Source organism: Poecilia reticulata, chromosome 3 (genome assembly GCF_904066995.2).
Source record: "Poecilia reticulata chromosome 3, P_reticulata-male-v2, whole genome shotgun sequence".
NCBI lineage: Eukaryota > Metazoa > Chordata > Actinopteri > Cyprinodontiformes > Poeciliidae > Poecilia > Poecilia reticulata.
In genome coordinates, this window is record NC_088832.1 from 20,244,723 (window position 1) to 20,263,826 (window position 19,104).

General features: G+C 41.5%; 1 protein-coding gene across 3 annotated transcripts; it reads left to right on the forward strand.

The window, feature by feature from the left end:
* Positions 1 to 2: 2 nt before the first annotated feature.
* Positions 3 to 19,104, forward strand: LOC103462557 (stereocilin). Of its 3 annotated transcripts, XM_081605199.1 has the most exons (31): positions 3 to 1,704; positions 2,031 to 2,191; positions 2,320 to 2,478; positions 2,563 to 3,441; positions 5,101 to 5,125; positions 5,224 to 5,782; positions 6,937 to 7,824; positions 7,905 to 7,967; positions 8,043 to 8,168; positions 8,946 to 9,112; positions 9,191 to 9,377; positions 9,595 to 9,710; positions 9,885 to 10,017; positions 10,129 to 10,314; positions 10,852 to 10,890; positions 10,971 to 11,147; positions 11,358 to 11,507; positions 12,380 to 12,438; positions 12,541 to 12,664; positions 12,762 to 12,844; positions 12,924 to 13,059; positions 13,482 to 13,684; positions 13,864 to 13,954; positions 14,075 to 14,246; positions 14,342 to 14,511; positions 15,255 to 15,410; positions 15,499 to 15,641; positions 16,467 to 16,615; positions 16,860 to 16,957; positions 18,683 to 18,830; positions 18,932 to 19,104. In XM_081605199.1, exons 2-31 carry the CDS (start codon positions 2,092 to 2,094, stop codon positions 19,018 to 19,020), a joined length of 5,775 nt encoding a protein of 1,924 aa, XP_081461325.1. In that variant the 5' UTR covers positions 3 to 1,704; positions 2,031 to 2,091; the 3' UTR covers positions 19,021 to 19,104. The 3 variants fall into 3 exon arrangements, with proteins under 3 accessions (XP_081461325.1, XP_008403656.2, XP_008403655.2); XM_008405434.3 differs by having other exon boundaries at positions 2,320 to 3,441; XM_008405433.3 differs by having other exon boundaries at positions 3 to 2,191; positions 2,320 to 3,441.

A 19,104-nucleotide genomic window follows, 5' to 3' on the forward strand; every position in this document is an offset into this window, starting at 1 on the left:
GGGACCCAGAAGAATAACCGTAACTAATGGGCAAGGGAGTAGCCATTTCTGACCTTAAGCACAACCGAGTCATGTAGGAATACAAGTAACCAGATTTATTTTCTGATTCCTTAAAAAAAACAAAAAACAAAATGAAGGTTTTGGTGTGGCCTAGTCAAAGTCCTGGCTTAAATCTGATAGAAATGTAGTGGAATGACCTGAAGAATCCAACCTGATTCTAGTGTGGCTGGATTCTGTAAAGAAGAGTGGTGAAAATTCCTCCATGGTGATGAAAAAGATTATTAATAATAAATAAATAAATAAATAATAAACAACCCTTATTTAACCAGATTTGTCTAATTGAGATCAAAATATCTATTTTACAAGAGAGACCTGACCAAGACTGACGGCATACAGAGAAAAAGATCCATTAATAATTGGTTTGATAACATTTGTTGCTGCCAAGTGTGCAGTTACTAAATTTGGGGCATATTTACTTCTTCATTAATGGTAAGAGTTATCTGGAAAGATTTCTTTTCCTTTAATAAATGAAATCAAAATTAGAAAACTGCTCTTTGTGTTTATTCAGATTATCTTTGTGCGATTAAAACCCGTAAAATACTCTTTCACGGAACTGCGCAAAAGAACATTTTTAAAAATACACAACAACTTGTTTGACAGAGAGAATTTCCTGCTTTCTGATATAAAATGCTCGGCTTTCATGGTTCTGTTCCCCTTCTAGTTATAATCTAGACCAAAGGTTTGCCTCAAACCATGAATTAAAAAAAATCTCAACAACAGCAGCATTTTCGCCAGCTGATTTCCCTCCTGCCATGGCCGAGTTTGCAGCAGAGAGAGGAGGAAGGTATGGGGCGGATCCAGTTTCTCATTGACTATTCCCGTGGTGAATCGAGCCCTGCTGCACTGAGTGATTGCTGTTCCCTGTGGCATCAATAATATAGGAGGAAGTTATTGTCCCTGCGCAGGCCGCAGTATCACAGAGCTGAAGCAGGCGGAGGGAGGGGGGGGTCCTTTCAGCCGGCCCTCTTGGGTTTCAGAGCCCGCAGACAGTGCTTTGACTGCTCTTGTGCCCCTGCACAAGGCCCGATTGTACGTTTGTCCGACTGAGGTATAGAAGTGACTAGAACAGTGACAGGCTGCACAGTCCCGCTGACCCGGCCCCTTCGGTAAGACTACACCCCCAACAAACCCAGTATCACCAGATGAGTCCCAGCTCAATGGGGCATCAGTCAGCGGGAGACACTGGACGGTTCGAGAACAGGATAGATACCCTGGGTGTGATTAATATGATCCAGATTTTCACCTTGTTTACACACATAGCTGAGAGCTGTGACCTTCCTGTGACATCATCATACATCAGAATACTGAGAGCTGAAATACAGTGGTTATGTGTGCAAAGCCTTTGCCTGCAAAATGTTTGTTAGAATCGACACAAAACAGTGGAACACATCCCACATTTGAAGCTTAAAATAAACCTAAACCTTAGGAGCTAAGCAAGTCATGCATCTCATACATCTAAAACAGCAGAGTAGTCATGGTCACTGGTGGGAGGGGTGCCAGAAAGAGAGTGAAAGGTAGAGAAAGTCACAGCGGTAGTGAAATAGAGACCCACTCAGAAGGAGGGCAGCGCACCGTGTAATGGATACAAAAAGTTTAAAAAGATGCTGGAAGACACTTGAAGAAAAAAATGGATTATAACCACTGGTAAGTCAAAAATCTTTCCTTATTTGCTTACTTTCTTTACATATTAATAGAAAATAATTGCATGTGTTTGAAATTAATTTAGCTTTTATGCTAAACACATGAATAAACTTTAGGCATTCAAAGTTTTCGACTCCAATAGACTGTAGTTTGTCTGGTTTAATCGCACTATGGAGACCTGGATGCCTGCAGTGTAAGTCGTAAGGTGCAATGCAAGCCAGTCATTACGCTTTAATAACTTCTGACTGCTAAAATGTTTATTCCTACTGCTTCATATTTAAAAGATAAAACTCAATGAAAGTCAAACAGAGTTTTTGTAAAATCCACAGGGAAGAAAACCCTTAAAAGAAAAATGTGACACCGGTTCTGTGCTGCACGTGCTGGCATGAGATGACGATGGTGAAGAAAGGGTCAGGAATGGCCGCTTTTAAATTCACAACCATCGTAGTTTGTGCTGTTGTGGTTGGACAGGTGATCCCTGAGAGGACAGGTGAGAAAGATACCACTGTGATGACCATGCTGGTAATTGTTTTTGGTCTGTGTGATTTTCATGGCTAGCTCAAGCTGTCTCCTTTTTTTTTTCTTTCTTTTTCTTTTTTTTTTTTGTTGCTGTTTTAGGAGGTGAAAAGGTGGACCACAGAGATGCTCTCCTGAAGGAGATTGTCTCAAAATGGAGTAAAGAAGCAGGTTTGAGACCCCCACCTGAAACAAACAAGGACCAGTCTTTGCCCTCTTGGGTGAGAAACATTATGGGGGGTTTAAAAACTCTCTTTCCCAGTAAGAACCTGCCTTCATTAAACAAGCCAATAGACAGACACCGCCTCTCTGGATTCCTGTACAACATTTCTCTGTATCTACAAGAGATGGGCGCTGAGCTGGAGGACGAACCCGCAGAGCAAGACGAGGACCAGCTATGGGAGAAGGTGCTGCATTTCTTTCTCCAGTCTGAAGGCAACGCAGCCCTGAACCAGTGGAACGGCCGTGTACCGCCCAGACCCAGCGTCAAAGTGCAGGACTGGTTTTTGTCCCTGAGAGGAAGTCCGCACTGGGACTGGCTGCTGGGGCTCCTGCAGAGTCTCATCACTCTGTCCGAGCGTCAGCCCCACAGACCAATCTTGGCGTTCTTATCTCAGAACTGGAGGACGGTGAGCGCTGTGCTGGAGGCGACACTGCAGGCTGTAATCAGCGGGACTTACGGCCAGGCCAGCGCAGGCCTTCAGGGCTTCATCTGCGCTCTGAAGGGTCGTAGCGATTGCGCCTTCAGTGTTAGCTGGCTTCAGCAGCTGCTGCAGTTCCTGGAAACACGCAACTGGAAGCCGGTGGTCAGTTTACACCCAGCAGGGGAACCTGCAGGATACGGCAAGGGCCCCGGCGCATTTGGACGCTTTAAACCCTTCAGTTTGCCCCCTGAGGCCATGTTGAGGCAGGACGGGTTTTCAGCAAATGCATCTACTGAAGACATGATGAGCACAGAGGACGAGTTGGACTCGGTGCAGAGCTTCCTGCTGCAGGCTTTGTCTCGTTCAGGCGGCGGGGATCGAGGCGGGCAGCAGGCTCAGAAAAACCTCGCTCTTGTGCAGAGTTTGGACGGACTGAGGCGAGGCCTTCTGCACAGGGTGGGCAGCTCTGTCTACGGCAGCCTGAGGGAGAAAGTGTCACGAGTTACCATGGCGATACTCGATGATGTGAGCAGCGTGGTGGAAGTGCCGCAGCCCAACTTTCAGGGCCGCTGCTCTGTGGGTAAGTATGAGAGATGAGGTTTACATCACCTACCCAGCTGCCAGACATGTTAGGGATGCCACAAAGCATCCAAAGAGTCAGTCAGAGTATCTAATTATGAAATGTTTGATGATTAAAAAAAAAAGAAGCAATTTTAGTTCAAAGAGCAAATGCTTATGTTGTGGATTATTATCATCATACATTTGGCTGCTTCTCAGAATAACAACAAAAAAATCACCCTCATCATGAAATAATCACTTTATTTTTGCTAATAATTACTGTAAATTTATTGTGATGAGAATTGTGATTTATCAAGATAAACAATAAACTTTTAATTAATTATGTTTAGGAATACCTAAAAAAACTGGCAGCATGTTTGGGATTAATAAGGTTTTAGTTAGTCCATTGATCGATTAATAGGGGCATGAATAAATATCAACAAACACTCATGAGTTGAAAATATGAGTAAATGCAATAATTGTGAGATGTTTAGCACTCCATACACCTGGTGTAGTGAAGGTGTGTGTTTGATAATGGGTACGTTTTATTTTAGGGACTGTGAAAAGTCACATCCATATTTCAAAAACTCCCCAGCAGAATCCTTACTTTTGTGATTACTGCGATTAATATGATAAAACACTATGATAAACCTTTCAGTTCATGTTGCCATTTCTTTCATTTGATGCTATCTGTATGTTGTTTGGGACTAATGCTCAAAAAATGCCTTCAATATTTGGGTTTTTCAAACTCTTCAGAGACTTTGACTGGACCTGTGTAGTTTGGTCGGGGGTGATTAAGATTTATTTTTTAAATAAATCTTCCAGGTGGATTTGGATGGGAGCCCAAGGATGAATAGTAATGCTGTGGGCCTGTTTCTTATCTTAAGGCTCTAACCCTAACCCTAATCTTGTTAGGTCATCTCTGAAATATCAGAAATAAATATATGGTGGGCTTGGGAAATTGGAAAGGGTTTGTAATTTGGTCTTTTCATTTGGTGATATTAAAAAATTGTGGCCAAATTAACAGAAATTGTTCACCCGACATAAATCTAACTCTTGTGATCATCTCAGAGAAAACTTGTAAGATAAACTGAGGGGAGATGAGGACCGAAGAAGAGACATTCGTCTAAGGTTTTTCTGTTTTCCCAGAGATTGTGAAATGTTCTTTCGGCATAAGGTGGTCGGACAAAGTCTGATGAGTTGAACTTTGATGATTGTTTTTAAAAGCATTATTTAATAATGTGGGCACTTTTTATACTATACTAAATAAATGTGCTAAAATTAAAAGTTGTATTTATCTGAATGTTGAGTTGTGAGATTATGTTTTGGTTTTCTCTACAAATCTTAACCACGGGTTGCCAGTAAATTGTGCGCTGCGCTGAATTAAGCATTTAAATCCTTTTTAAGAGCTTAATCAGTCTGGCTCATGTTTCATGTGACAGTGACTGACACTGCTTTAAAATCTTTATAATCATTCAGTCCAGTGAAAGACTTCTGTTGTTGGCTCAGTTAAGCTCTTTATCCGTCCATTGATGTCAGTAACATTATATCTTGGGCATTGTTTTCTGAGCTGAGCTGTTGCATCACTCATAGTTGTTCACTGCAGGGGGCTTCAGCTGCTTCTTCTGCCATTCATTCACTTCAATTTTCAAATATTTGCCTCTGATTTTTCTTTCTTAAGGCAACTTAAGGCAGCTGATCCTATGGTAAGTATATTTTATTTGCTGAGGGACTGTGTTTTTTTAAATAGTTTTCTTTGCAAAGACATGTGCATACTTGAATAATTGTTTCCATGGCTATGCAGGGGGATACGACATAACGTGATGTGGAACGCTCAGGCTTTGGGCGCCAGCTCTCAGGGTCTCCCAAGCTCACTCCCGTTTCTGTCCTGCCCCTCCACCCAGGAAGAGAAATTACAGTCACCTCCACTGCCAGCTCAGTCATCTTCAAAAAAGACTCCATCTTCACAGAAACCCTTCAGACAGACACAAAGTCGTGAACCGTCAGCTGCAGGTCCCAGACAGTTCACAGAGAGTAACAGGAAGCAGAGACAGATGGAGTTCTTCACCTCCACAGAAATTCTGGAGGCAGCGTGTAATGACTCCATCCCAGGCTTGACGGGTGTCTCCAACTTCACCGTCTTCCTCTACTGCAAACTGTTTGAAGGCGAGAATGGGTCGGGTAATCCTGCTGCGACTCATTTAGGGCTCGATCTGCACGCCACTTGCTCGGATGCAGCCTGGTACCTGTCTGCTGCTGAGGAGGACTTCTTTTGGGTCCATGTCTGCACTGAGTTCTTTGCCCATGAATTCAATAACACGGTGTGTGCCAACTCTTCTTTCTGGCTGCAGAAAGCACAGCAGGTAAAGAGTAAATTTTTAATGAGTGAAAACTTTTGTTTGAGAGTTTGAAAGTTGGCACAAACCTTCCTCAGGGAAACTGTGCAGGTTTTAACTTAAATTCCACCTGAAAAATGTGTAACATTGCTAATCACATTAAAATATATTAATGAGTACAGAATTTATCATTAGCTACTAATTTATTAGTTTAATACCTACTGAATAGTCAGTCTAAAAGATGAATTCTTATAATGAAGGAGCTTCTTTTATATGTGTTTTTTGATGATTTACTACTTGTTTATGTTGTTAAATCCCATCCCATCCCGTATTTTTATTAGAATGGGAAGTTGAATTTACAGTTACATGAATGACATGTAATACAGTATTACACTTCTATTTAATTAATTAAGAACTACTCTCTCGTGATAAGACTAACTCTTGATATAAAAATAACCTGAAAAACACTGCTTCTTAATGAGAAAATTCAATGAGTTGATCAAATGTAAAAGTGTGGTCAGCAATCTATAATCTCTTTGAATTTTGAGGAAATAGATTGTCTTTATGTGTCTCTGAAGGTGAAGCTCTTGATTGTTTCTCTTTGGGTCCAAAAATAATTACTTCAGTTTTGTTTCATCTGGAGAAAGTACTAATGGCAAATCGATATATTGATTTAATCTATGCATCAGTGCTTCAATGTGTTTATAGTCACTTGGTGACATCGTAAAGTAGAGCTGTGCATCATCTGCATATGGTAACTAATTGAATTACTTGTTATAATTTGAGCTTTATGTAGATATTAAATAAAAGGGGTCCCAAGACTGAACTTTGAGGTACCCCACATGTGATTTTTGAAAGGTTGCGTACTGATACAACAAAGTCCCTTTTCATTAGGTAAGACTCAGTAAAGCGTGGTTCCAGGGACTCTGACCCAGCTCTCCAGTCGCCTAATTAGAATATCATGGTCAACAGCTTCAAATGCTGCACAGAGATCAAAAAGTACCAACACTGTCAGCCAATAATGACATCATCTCTATGACTTAAAAGTGTGATTTGCGTTAAAGTCATGGATTTTCAAACACCATGGTGAAAGTGAATAGAAGTGTGTGAAAGGTGAGGTCTAATGTGTTTCTATGTACTGCAATTGTTCACTGATCTCCATGTGTGCATTGTGTGTGCAGGCTGCAGCACTACAGGACTATCATTTCTTTAACCAGACAAGCATCGATGACCTTTGTGTGCAGCTGTCAAGAGATGCAGCTGTGATTCCAGAACTCAGTGAAGACTGTCTGGCTCAGCTGGGCAGCAGGTCGCTCAATGCCGAAGCTTTCAGAAACTGCTTCCTTCCTAATAACTCGGTACTGATCTCAGCTCTGTGTGGCAGAGACTCCCCTGGTTCCCAGCAGTCCCTGCCAGAAGGCAGCTGGGCTGCAGCATACTGCTCCAAGATTGACAACCTCACCTTTGACGACACGTTCAGGGAGCCCTGTCAGTACAGGGAGTGGACTGTGGAAAAGTTCACCAACTTCACCCTGCTGGAGTTGTGTGGACAGACTCAGGGACTGAGAGAGCACATGTGTTTAAATGCTACGCTCTACAAGCAGCTGGTAGGACTGATACCACAGTTTGCAGATGTCTGTTCAGATCTGCAGGCTCAGCAGGAAAGCAATAAGTGCCTCCTGCAAAGGATTTTTGACATGCTCCCAGCACGATATGAGTTTGACACCTCCCAGCTGTGCGTGGAGACGACCCCGATGCTGATCGACCTCATACACAAGCTGAGTGTGTGTGAGATGGACGTTGGCAAGCGAGAGGGGTTTCTGGTGATGCTGGGCTACGTGCTACGTGTCTTGGACTTTGTGGTGGGTCTGTCCTCGGGGCTGGACGAAGGGGAACGAGAGGCGAGGCAGGGTCTGGGCCAGGCCATCCTCCTGTCCAGTCTCCTTGACAACACTTCCTGGGCCAGCTTGCGACCTGAGGCCTCCATGAGCGTCCTTCACACCGTGGGGGTCTTCCTGCGCAGAGAGCAGAACGCCACCATGAAGGAGGACCTGCTGAGCTGCTTCAGTGTAAGATGCACTTGTTCAAGTTCTTTTTCCATCTCCTACATTAACAACAAGTCAGTAACCTGCTTCTGCTGTGACTTCAGCCCGTCCTCTGGGACCTCATCCAGGAAAATGGAAACTCGTCCGCTCTCAGGGTTCTGTTGCAGGTACTGTGTCTTCGCAGCTGTAGATTCATTTTACAGAACTGATTGGCTCACTTGACTTTTGTCTTATTTCACTAGGAGTATCTCCAGATGCCAAAAGACAGCATTCGTTCTCTGGTGATGTCTGCAGAGAAAGAGGCTGTGAAGAGATTTATCTCACACATGCATCAAAGTTGGGACCAGCTTCAAGTTGAAACCAGCCAGGTTGACTCCACAAGCTTATTCATAGTTCTTAGGGTGAATTCCCACCATGCCTGCTTAGTCCACATTAATCAAACCGCAGTTTCTTTGACTAGAATGTCCGGTTCGTTTGGGGAGGTGTGAATGCCCAGTCAGTGCAGATCAAGAAAGTGAATTCTAGTCCGCCTGAGACCCTTGGTCTCGGTTCAGAGAAAGTGAACTCTGGCGTGGTTTGAATGCATATGTGAATGCAGATGGATCAGAGACCGCTCCAAAAACAAGAAGCGGACTATAGAACAGGGCATTCTGGGTAAATACAACCAAAACAAACATTAGTAGGAAAAATTAGTGATATTTTATCAGACAGAAGAGAAATCCCACAGTTGCTAAAATCTGACTCCACTCCACTTTTGTTTACATTTTGTGAAGAAGGAAGTTTGCTCAATGTCTGTGGAGGTTTTTGTTTTTGGTGCCGCTCCACCACAGACAAGGTGAAGAACTGTTTTTTCAATGAGTTTGGATCATTTGACACAGCGCAGTATCTAAGCAAACTGCAGCTGCTGAAAATGTTACAAATGTTACATTTTTGGTCCCATTCAATTTGGGTCTACCTTAATATTATGAGTGAAAACACCCTTACTGTTATGCTAAAGTAGTTTCTGTTGGCTCTCATGAACAAAGCGAAGACAAAGTTCATTACCTATCTCATAATGTTTTGTACTTTTCTGTGGTTATTTCAGAGCTACTTAAATAAATCTACATGCGTCTTCTCTCATCTTGTTTATTAATCTTGTATTTCAGGCCTCTCAACAAGAGTTGCAGGCCATGGAAACAATGACAGCGGCTTTCATCCACAAGTTCCCCAGAGTGACCCCAGAGCTCTTTGTTGACCTTTCTCAGTTCATCCCCTTCATGTCTGTTTCTGACATAATGAACTTCCCAGCCTCCTTGATCGTGAACGACAGCGTGTGAGTCACCGGTAGAGTATTCAATGTTTAATTTAACGATGACTCTCCTCCAGCGATCTTCCTGTTGCTGCTCCTCAGGCTGACAGCCATTCGTGACCACAGTTCAGAGATGAAGTCGCTGCAGAAGAAGGCTTTTGTGAAGCGACTGCTGCAGTCGAACATGGTGGGCGACGTGCCCACATGGCCCCCGTACTTCCTCAGCTCCATCCTCCCACTTCTGCCTTACCTACCTGTCCATCATTTTCAGCAGCTGACATCTCAACAGGTCAGAGATTAAATAAAAGCACCTCAGGTCACTGCGGTGCTGAATAAGGAGAAACACTAAATATTGAGCTGAAAAGTTTTCTATGTTGTTTTAAGATAAACAAAACATATGCAATAATAACAATTAAGCCTGATGAGTTATGCAGTTGCTGAATTTATATTCTGTGTCTTATATCTCGTTTTAATTAGTTTGGGCATTTCATTGATTCTCTCCTCAGCTGTCTCCTCTGGTGGAGTTGATAGGCAACAGCAGTCTGGATGGCGTGCGGGGCCGCCATGTGCTACGGACAATTTTTAGCAGGAGAAAGAACCTAACTGGTGATGACCTGCTGAGGTGGGACTGAGATTCTTTATGTTTATTTATGTTTGGGTCACTAAAGGACTTGTAACTACGTTGTTACTACAAGCAGCATGCAGCTGATCTGTTGGAAACTCATATTTACAAGACTTGTTTGAACTTACCTTTGATTTGAAGGAAGGCAAGGTAAAGAATAAAGTACTTTTCCAGATTAGGAGTTCTCGCGTGCTACTTGGATCCTGCAGAACTGGGTTTATATCTTCTGGACCCAGCTGTATCCTCTGCTCTCTGGCAGCAGCTGTCTCAGTGCATTTCCAAGGGGCTCATCAGTTCCAGCAGCAGGGTGTGTTGCCCACTACTTGAACCACTTGCAGCATGAACTAGAGTTTGTTTTTATGTGCTGTTATAAGTTGCGTGACTGACTCTGCTTAACCATGTTTCATGGACGCTACAGCTGTCATCCTGGTTGATCCCAGCAGTATCAAGCAGGCTGAACATCAGCAGCATGACTTCTTCAGAGCTGTCTGCACTCAGCGGCTTGCTGCCCCAGTTAGGAGCCTCCTTCCTGCTGTCACTCACCTCACAACGACTGCTGGAAATCCTGTCAGAGCCTGGTTTTCACACATTTTCACCAGCGCAGGTCAGCAGGGAGGGAGTGCTTCTTCACACTTTCAGTTTCGCATTATTCCGCTTTGCTTTTGTGGCTTTCTTGTCTGTTTCAGCCCAATGGGTGTGTAATAATGAGCAGAATGTCTTACAAAAAAGGTTTTCAGAAACCTCTCATTTCTTTTTCCAAAGATCCTGTGTGGAACAAAGATGCATGCTGCTTTTCCACAAAAATCGAATACTGATTTTGATTGAAAAGTTTAATTTAAATATATTTTTTTGAATAATTCTCATTTTTTTCTGTTAGTTTGTCATTTATGTGCAAATCTGACAGAGTCGTACCCAAAAGACTTGCATGTATAATTGCAGTGAGAGGTTATTCTAGGTCCGCAGCATGCTTTTTCATTAATAAAGAAATGATGAATGTTATGCATACAGCACTACACTAAAGTTCATAGTTTTTGTGACATGATGTGTATAAGTTGTAATACCATTACCGTTTAAAATGCGTGAATTTTCTTTGAAAGCCAAATCTTTTGTTGCATAACACATTTTTCCATCTTCTCCTCAGGCGTTTCAGATTTTATCCAAGATCATAAAAGACGGCAATGTAAGTAATCATGTCCAGAACATTTGCACTAACTGTCAGCCATCTGCGCTCTCAGCATCGTGTCCCTCTCCTCCTGCCAGCTTTCTGTGGAAAACCTGTGCAGCCTGAAGCCGTTACTCTCCGGCCTCTTCCCCGCTGCGCTCCGAGACCTCCGGTGGACTGATTTCAGTGAGGATGCCCACTGTCCGTGCTGGAGAAGGCTGGAAACTGAGCTCAAGCCTGGACACAGAGCCATGTTATTCAATGCAATGCAGGAGGTGATGCTGCTTTGTCGCCTTAGAGCGTCACTTCTCACCGTCTTCTCCTTTCTTAGTTTGCTGAGGACTCAATGTCACATGCGGCATGACACATTTTAAAGTTTCAATCTCAATGTTAAGTCTTAAATGGTGAATGAATCAGATTAATTTGTACTTTCAGGAACTGTAGTGGTTGTCTGATATCTATTTTTATTGGTTGCTTGTTGACAGACGCTCCACAAAGACTCGAGGAACTTCTCTCAGCAGGCAAACTGTCTGCTTCCCTTTGTCCCTCTGAGAAAGCTGATACCAGCTATGAACGGCGGCACCATTTGGAGAGGCATTAGCGCATACAGAGATGTACAGTGGTCTCCACAGCAGGTACACATTCTTCTATAATCTGCTCATGTTTCTGTGAAACGTCAACAGTGGGTAAAAAAGGAGAATCTTCCCAGCTTGGTGTCTTGCTCCCTTTTATCAGCAACCCATTGGATATGCTTCACATGAGCCTTTCAGGATATTAATCCTCCGTTCACATCAGCTGCCATCAGACTAATTACTTTGGATGTAGTACAATAGTGTGCTGGAGTGTGGCATAAATTAATAATGGCTGCCTTAAAGGGATTTTTATCACAGCCAAGAATGTATGAGCGCGCTTTCACCACCTGTTCTCAGCCTAACAAGACCTAAATTAATTTAATAAAGATCACCCCTTTCACTTATGCTGAAATCTACGACACCCTGTTGATGAATTATATACTGTACAGATTATGATCTGAATCTTTAACAAGGTTAGATATTAGAGTTTATCCTGAAGCCAGTACTGCTGTATTGATATAAATTACAATGCAACCTTAATTTGTATGTTTGCTGTTAAGCAGGAATTAATCTCATTGCAAACAAAACACATTTTTGGCAATTTTTAGCAGCAAATTTTTGCCTGGAGCAGCTGCTCTCCTGCTGATACGCCTGTAAAACCACTCTGTGTTTTGTTTCCATGGAAGAAAAATCTTGTTCTTGGCTCAAGAGTTGTTGGGAAAAAAAAGTAATAATAGGACATGAATCCAACTTCTTACAAATCTGAAAAATACAATCTTTGCTTCTAAAAAACATTTAAAAAAAGGTTTTTAGCTGTTTTGAACCATTACTTTCAGGCGTGGGTCAGTAACCCTCAAACCTGTTTCAGTCATTTTCTAACAATACATAACACTGCCCCTTTAAAATGTACAATAATCTTTCATTTTTATACACAGGCTCAATTTCTGTTCAGACAGATCCAACAATTCAAAAATATCACCATCAAGACGGTGAAGTAAGTTTTGTATTCCTGCTTTTGATCCTGCAGCATAATCACACCAAACAGTTACTTTAGATTTCCAGTAACGGTCAACAATGACCTCTCTGCTGCCAACAGAGATTTGGGTCGTGTTGCTGCTGGCATGAGTTGTGACTTTGTGAGGCGTTTGACCAACCACACAGATTTTACTGAGCTGCTTCAGTTTTTGACTGATCTGCCTGGAGGTCCAAGACCGGCTCTGGTAAGAAGCGAACCTCATCCACGCAACCACAAGATGTAACTGTTTCTGAACAAATACTTCAGAAATAATGTTTACGTTATTTTTATTATATTCCCAGCGAAAATGCCTTGTAGATGAGCTGCGGAAACAACCTAAACTTGACCTCGGTTCTTTGAGTTCTGGGTTTGCAGCAACGTTACCGTGAGTAAGCAACGTGTCTTAGATAAATATAACACATTTCTCCAGGAACTACAGCTGAAACTTTTTGTTTATTTTCCAGGGTAACAATGCTAGAGAACCTGTCAAATGCATCTGTCAGAGGAATCCTGAGCCACATTCAACTATACTTTCTTGATTTCCTGAGACTGCCTCATTATAAACAGACAAATTTAGCTGAGAAGGCCTTGTCTGAGCTGGTAAGGTACCACTGTAACTTCACAAAGACCTTGTTTACTGCAAGATGCGAACATGGTTGCACACTGCAATATGTTTGAAGTGAGAAAGTGTGATTGGAAAGCAGATGGCGGTGTAATTTTAAACGCTAATTAGTGGAATAGGGAATCACAGGTTTGTGTTAAGGTAATTGAAGTGATAAAAAGCTGCCATGACAATCCAGAGGAAATACCAACTCAGGAACAATTTTCTTAGGAAATCTAAACCAGGCTGAGTGATGGGGAGACATAAAATATTAAAAGTCATATTTGTTTGCTCAGAAGCAGATGGAAAATGATTTGGAAGCAGTCTTCTCCTCGCTCAGCAGTTTTTACTGAAGTGGAATGATGACGTTGTGAAGTCGAGCTAATCTAGAGCTAATCTCTGTGTTTGTGCTGTTCCACAGGGTTCTTTTCCGGCTCCGGGGATGATTGATGGTGCCCTCCTAGATGTCCTGGGGCCTCTGTTGCCATTTTTGGACAGAGACAGTCTGGCTCTGGTGGACAGAGGAGCGCTGGCTCTGCGGCTGGAAGAGATGAGGAGTTTCTGCCTTCCCAAAGAGGCGCTCAGAGACATTAGTGACCTTCTCACTCAGAGAGATTTGCTTGGGTAAAACATTTTCACCTCCGCATGGATGAGCTGATTGGTTTGATGGATGTAGAGTCTAGGTTTGGCGATCTGTGACTGAAAATGCTGTCCACAGTTTAAAGTTTGTGTTCTGTGCTTATATGTAGATATTGTTTTAATAAAGCAGCAGCAATAATAACAAGCATGTGGTTATTTGCCAGGAATCCATCCAAATGGCAGGTTGGGGATGTTGAGCATCTGGGAAGGTTGGTGTTTGCTCTCTCAACAAAGCAGATCAACTCCATTCCCCTGGTAAGAGTCTCAAATAAACTAATGTGTAAACTAAGTCAGACTAGTTATTTCTGTTAATCTATGAGAGTAATCCAAACTAATTTTTTTCTGCAAATTTATGATCTTGCTTTTATTGAACAGGCGGTACTAAACAAGACCACAGTGGAGCAGGTCCTGGTGGGTCAAAAGCGCTGGGAGAAAAGTCTGGTCGGTGGGATCTGTGTTAGTCAGTGTGTGGACCAGCAGTACCGCAGGAAGCAGACCTGGAGTCTAATTCGAGGAATTGTCAAAGCGCGAAACCGGAGAGCGAAAGGTTAAACACATGCTTCCAACCAGCTGAATCTGAAACATTTCACATGTGAGCTAAGTTTAAGTATAACACTGGTTTCACCTGTGTGTTTTACTTAGTGCCAGTCCCAAGCTGTGCGGACATCAGAGGAACGTTCCCGTCTGCTTGGACCCCCACCCAGCTTCGCCGCATGTCCCTAGATGAGCTGAAGGAGTGTGTGGAAGTTTTTGGTCAGGATCCGTCGCTGAGCTCTGAGCAGCGGCGGTCGCTCTGGGTGAAGCTCAGGCAGGTCAGAGAAACTCCACAAGACAATACAGCACTCACAACGAGTGCAAGGCATTTTCACACAGTTCTTCCTGCGACACATACAAAACATTCTGTGGTGCTTATAAATTAATAAAGTCTCATCATTTAAGAGATCTCTGGAGGCAAAAATGTGCAAAACTCACATTTGTACATTTTTGTACTTCCATTTGAGTCTGCTGCCTCTAAAAACAGCCCAAGCGCTAAAAAAAAAAATAAATAAAGTTAATGTTTTTTGGCGTCTCTAAAATGACCTGTTTCAAAACCCTTCCATCACAAATCAGCAGGCACTGCCCCCCCACCTAGCAACTCCAGCAAAGCCCAGCCCGTTACCTAGCAACACAAGCTGAGTTCCATGCTTTTCATTAATCTCACATTTCTGTTTTTAAAAATATTTTTTTTTTTTTGTGGTCTGATGCAGTATTCTAAATGTCATGTTTTAATTACCTTTAAGTGGAAAATAATCATAATAAAGAGAAATAAATGCTTCCAAACATCCATCTGTATGTAATTGTTCCATAATTGTATCAAAGTCCTTGAAATAAATTGGCTTTTCAGTAATATTCAGTTTTTAAAAAAATGGGTCTGTAAATGCACACCATGCTGTTTTTTGTTTTTAAAATGAAATTAAAACCACGGTACTCCATGTTAAAGTTTGTCGCTCTAAAGGACGTGAATCCGAATTGTCCTGACGCATTCTGTGGTTGAACTCTGCTTGGTCCAATGCAGTCCTTGAGTCCGGTGAGGGAGCTGAGAGCGGATCAGGTGCTCGCTCTGGGATCATTGCTGACAGAGATGGGAGACAGAGAGCTTCAGGACACCAGTCTCACTGACCTGGGCGTGCTGGTACATCTGGGCTCACTGACGAACTGGACCCCTCGAAAGGTAACTTCCTCTTTCTACATCTAAAATTTGATGAATGCTTGAATTTACATAGTAATGATTATTGAATGCTGGTGTTCACCTTTCTCAGATGAGAGCGGTGGTTTTAAGTGTGCTGAGGAAAAGTGGACTGAAAGTGGAACATTTATCAGTTGTTGATATGGCAACGCTCGGCCATCTGATCTGCGGTCTGAACCCCACGGAGATGAAACGCCTGAGCCCCTACAACCTCAGGTGGACTATTACTATTATTATTAACAAAAATAATTGTTAATAGTTATTTATTATCAATTAATTCTTATGTTAAACTTATTATTATTATTATTATTATTATTATTATTATTATTATTATTATTATTATTATTATTAGCAATAATGACAATTCTAAGTAACAACCAGACTTGCGCCTCAGAATAATTACTAACTGCAGCTCATATTCCACATATGACACAAATTCAGAGTTATATAACCAACAAATAAAATAAAAAGCTAATTATGATAGTAATATCACAATAATAATCTACTCCTAATTGTAATAGTAACACAAAAGGATTAAGAATGAAACTCATTATCATACCACATGCTTGTGTCAATCCCCTACATGTTTTCTCACCACTTCTTTTATTCATTTTGTCCAGCTGTCGACTTTAAGTCTGTGTCCATGTCCAACCAGAGCCAGGTATTGTGTAGTGGGTGCTTTTAATCAGTTTTCAGTTAAATTAATTCAATCCAACTTTATAACGGTCACAAAATGTCACCAAAATCACTCTGTCCTTCTAAAATCTTTCAGAAAATTGCACAAGTGTATTGAATTGTATCGTTTGCTGAATATCGCAATATATATCCTATTGTGAGCTGAATATTGTGTATTGTATTGTATTGTATCGTATCGTGAGATTATTGTATCACTACACCCCTACTATTAGTAGAAGGAAATATAGCAGTGACAGTTTTTCGTGCAGCACAACAGAGTGAGATGATTCTAGAAGATAAAACGAATGAACATGTCAACTGTACGACTGGTGCCGTCTTAACAACACAGCTCCTCTGAACCTGCAGCGTGGCCGTCCTGTTCCTGCGGGAAACGACCCTGCCCTGCACAGAGCAGCAGATGGAGGCTCTGACAAACTGCCTGGCCAGAGCGGAGGCCTTTGGTCCAGTCAGTGCCTGGGGGCCGGAGATTTTCACCGAAATCGGGACACTTGCAGGTACAGTGGAGCACTTTGTTCCTCGGGGTACAAGCTTTCTGTGCACAGACTTCTGAAATTCGTCTTGCATTCAAAGAGTGAGAAGAGTTAATATGGCAGCTGTTAGACAGATAGGTCCAATTAAAACAGTCCCAGAGGGTTAAGGCTCGAGGAGGAGGAAGGAAAAGTTTTTTTGAACACTTTATCTGTGATTTGAAATTAGAAACATTAATTACCTGACTCCAGTGTTTGTGCGTGTTTCCAGCGGGCCTGCCTGATATGGTGCTGTCAGCTCTGCTGCAAGAACAAATGGAGGGAATCACCCCTGAAGCTATAGCGCTGATGTCTCCGAAAAAGATGGCAGTGAGTTATACTTGTTAATAAAAAGGTGTTTGTGCAGATGAACCTGCAGTATCAATGCAGGCTAACAGCACAGATGACAAGCTTTATGCACATAAGCTGCAAACCACCACAATTTATTTAAATACATCTTTTTAAATTGTAATAAAGAGGGAAATACATACCTCAGATTAATTTGAACAACTCCTATAATGAACATTTTAATGAATTATACAATATGTAGTGAAATACTTTCATTTTAACTATAATTTGATTTAATTAAATGTTCATAATGTATAAACTTTTTTAGTACGTCGTTAATAATTGTGTAGCTTTGGATTAGCTATAGTGACAGTTTAATTTATTTCATAATAGACATGTCATGCAGAAAATATTAAACAAGTATTAACAAGTTTAACAAACAATAATAGCATGTTATAATTACTGATTTACATTTTAGTAATGTAATCTTGTATTTAATAAATAGTGGATATTTGATCAGCAAGCATTTTGGATTTTCACATTTCTCTGACAGTCACTACCTTCACCAATAAAGCCTTACAGAAACTTTTGCCGTCATTTTATTAAAACCCTTATTTTCTAATTCTTTAAGCGGTCCACATTAAGGATTTTCATGGTTTCCAAAACTAAAACGAAACATTTCTTACATTTACAAAATAATTGAAAGGTCCTCAAACTTATAAGTGATTCATTCAAAGATAAAAAGTATGGATTGACATGAGGAGGATACTTAGTACTTTCTAGAAACATTCCTATCCTGTTTTTTTAAATCCACTGGTGTAGCAGGTTGGTTTTTCCTCTTACTTATCCCCATATTGAAATGCCACCAGCTTTCTGTAGATCTTCACTCTGTCCATATGACTCAAAATGCTCCGATGTTTCAGAATCTAAAGTAGTTCTGCTCTGACTGCATTTCACATAAATATGCATCAATACAGGGGAGTTTTCCTCTAGATTAATTCATCATACCTCATTTAAATGTCAGGAAGCTGCTTTAAAAAGGAGAGAAACTCTCTCAGGATGCCTCTACTCTCATCTGCACACATTTACAGTGAGCAAAACGCCTGGTGAATTTGTCCCAGCAACTTTGACTTGTCATGACTTGATTATAGGACCTGTTTAGTCTGGAAAAGTCCAAAAATGTCTTTCAATGAACTTGATGTGCAGAACTGTAAAATAAGTCAGGCAAATGAAAAGCATTCTGCTGCAACAATCAAGGCTCAAGTAAGAAATAGAAATCATGATTTGTTTTAAATTGAATTCAATAAAAAAAAAATAATATATATTTTCAGTAAAAGGGAAAAATGTCAAATTATAATCCTGACTTTAATTTAGTTGATTTGCGATGATGTGATTTGCAATTTACTCTTGTTAATCAGGACAACTCAGAAATGTTTGATGAACTACAGCTTTCAGCTACAGAGCGTGTTTTACTTTAGCAGCCTAATGACACTGGACAGACAGACCGTGAATGATAACCGTGTTTTTAGTAAAGATTTAAGGCACTTTTCTTTTGCCTTAAGTGTTAAATAAATCAGACCCAGTTTCCCAATTTGCTTTTAACTTTGCTCTGATCTTTTTGCAAAAAAATTTAAGCAGGATTATTATGTGTTAAGCAATAAAAACTGACAGATGGACACAGTTCTCTTTTAAAAAGAGTAATGAAAAGCTTTAGCCTTACAGTACAGCATTATACCGACAGTTTGTGTTTCTTGTTCTGTGCTACAGGTGGTGTTCAGTGCAGTGCAGTTATCGTGGCTGAGTGCAGAGCAGGCGTGGGCCGTCACAGAGGAGCAGTGGGCAGAGCTGGACGCAGAACAGAGGCACGCTGTGGGACTGGCTCGCTACGAGGGAGACGTCCTGATGGAGCTCAGAGGTGTGTTCTTGTTTTGTTTTCTGAGAAAACACTCTTGTGAAGAGTCCGTGTCAAACCGTGTGAGCTTAGTCATGATGAATTCTGCTCCATGTTTTCTGCAGGACGAAGCTCTTCTCCGTCAGTCCTGAACGCGGACAGCTTCGCTCTGCGCTCACTGGCTCTGTGCCTTTTGTTACAGCAGCTAATTTAAAATAATGGGGGGGAAAATTTATTCTCACATTGACTTCTCCTGGTATTGTATTTGTAATGCAAATAAATATTTTCAATTACCCCA

Excerpts from the sequence above, each read along its gene's own strand:
- LOC103462557 (XM_008405433.3), top strand. The coding sequence starts at position 2,092 with ATGACGATGGTGAAGAAAGGGTCAGGAATGGCCGCTTTTAAATTCACA. Across the intron at positions 5,783-6,936 it reads GGCTGCAGAAAGCACAGCAG|GCTGCAGCACTACAGGACTA; the intron begins GTAAAGAGTAAA and ends TTGTGTGTGCAG. Across the intron at positions 10,891-10,970 it reads AGATCATAAAAGACGGCAAT|CTTTCTGTGGAAAACCTGTG; the intron begins GTAAGTAATCAT and ends TCCTCCTGCCAG.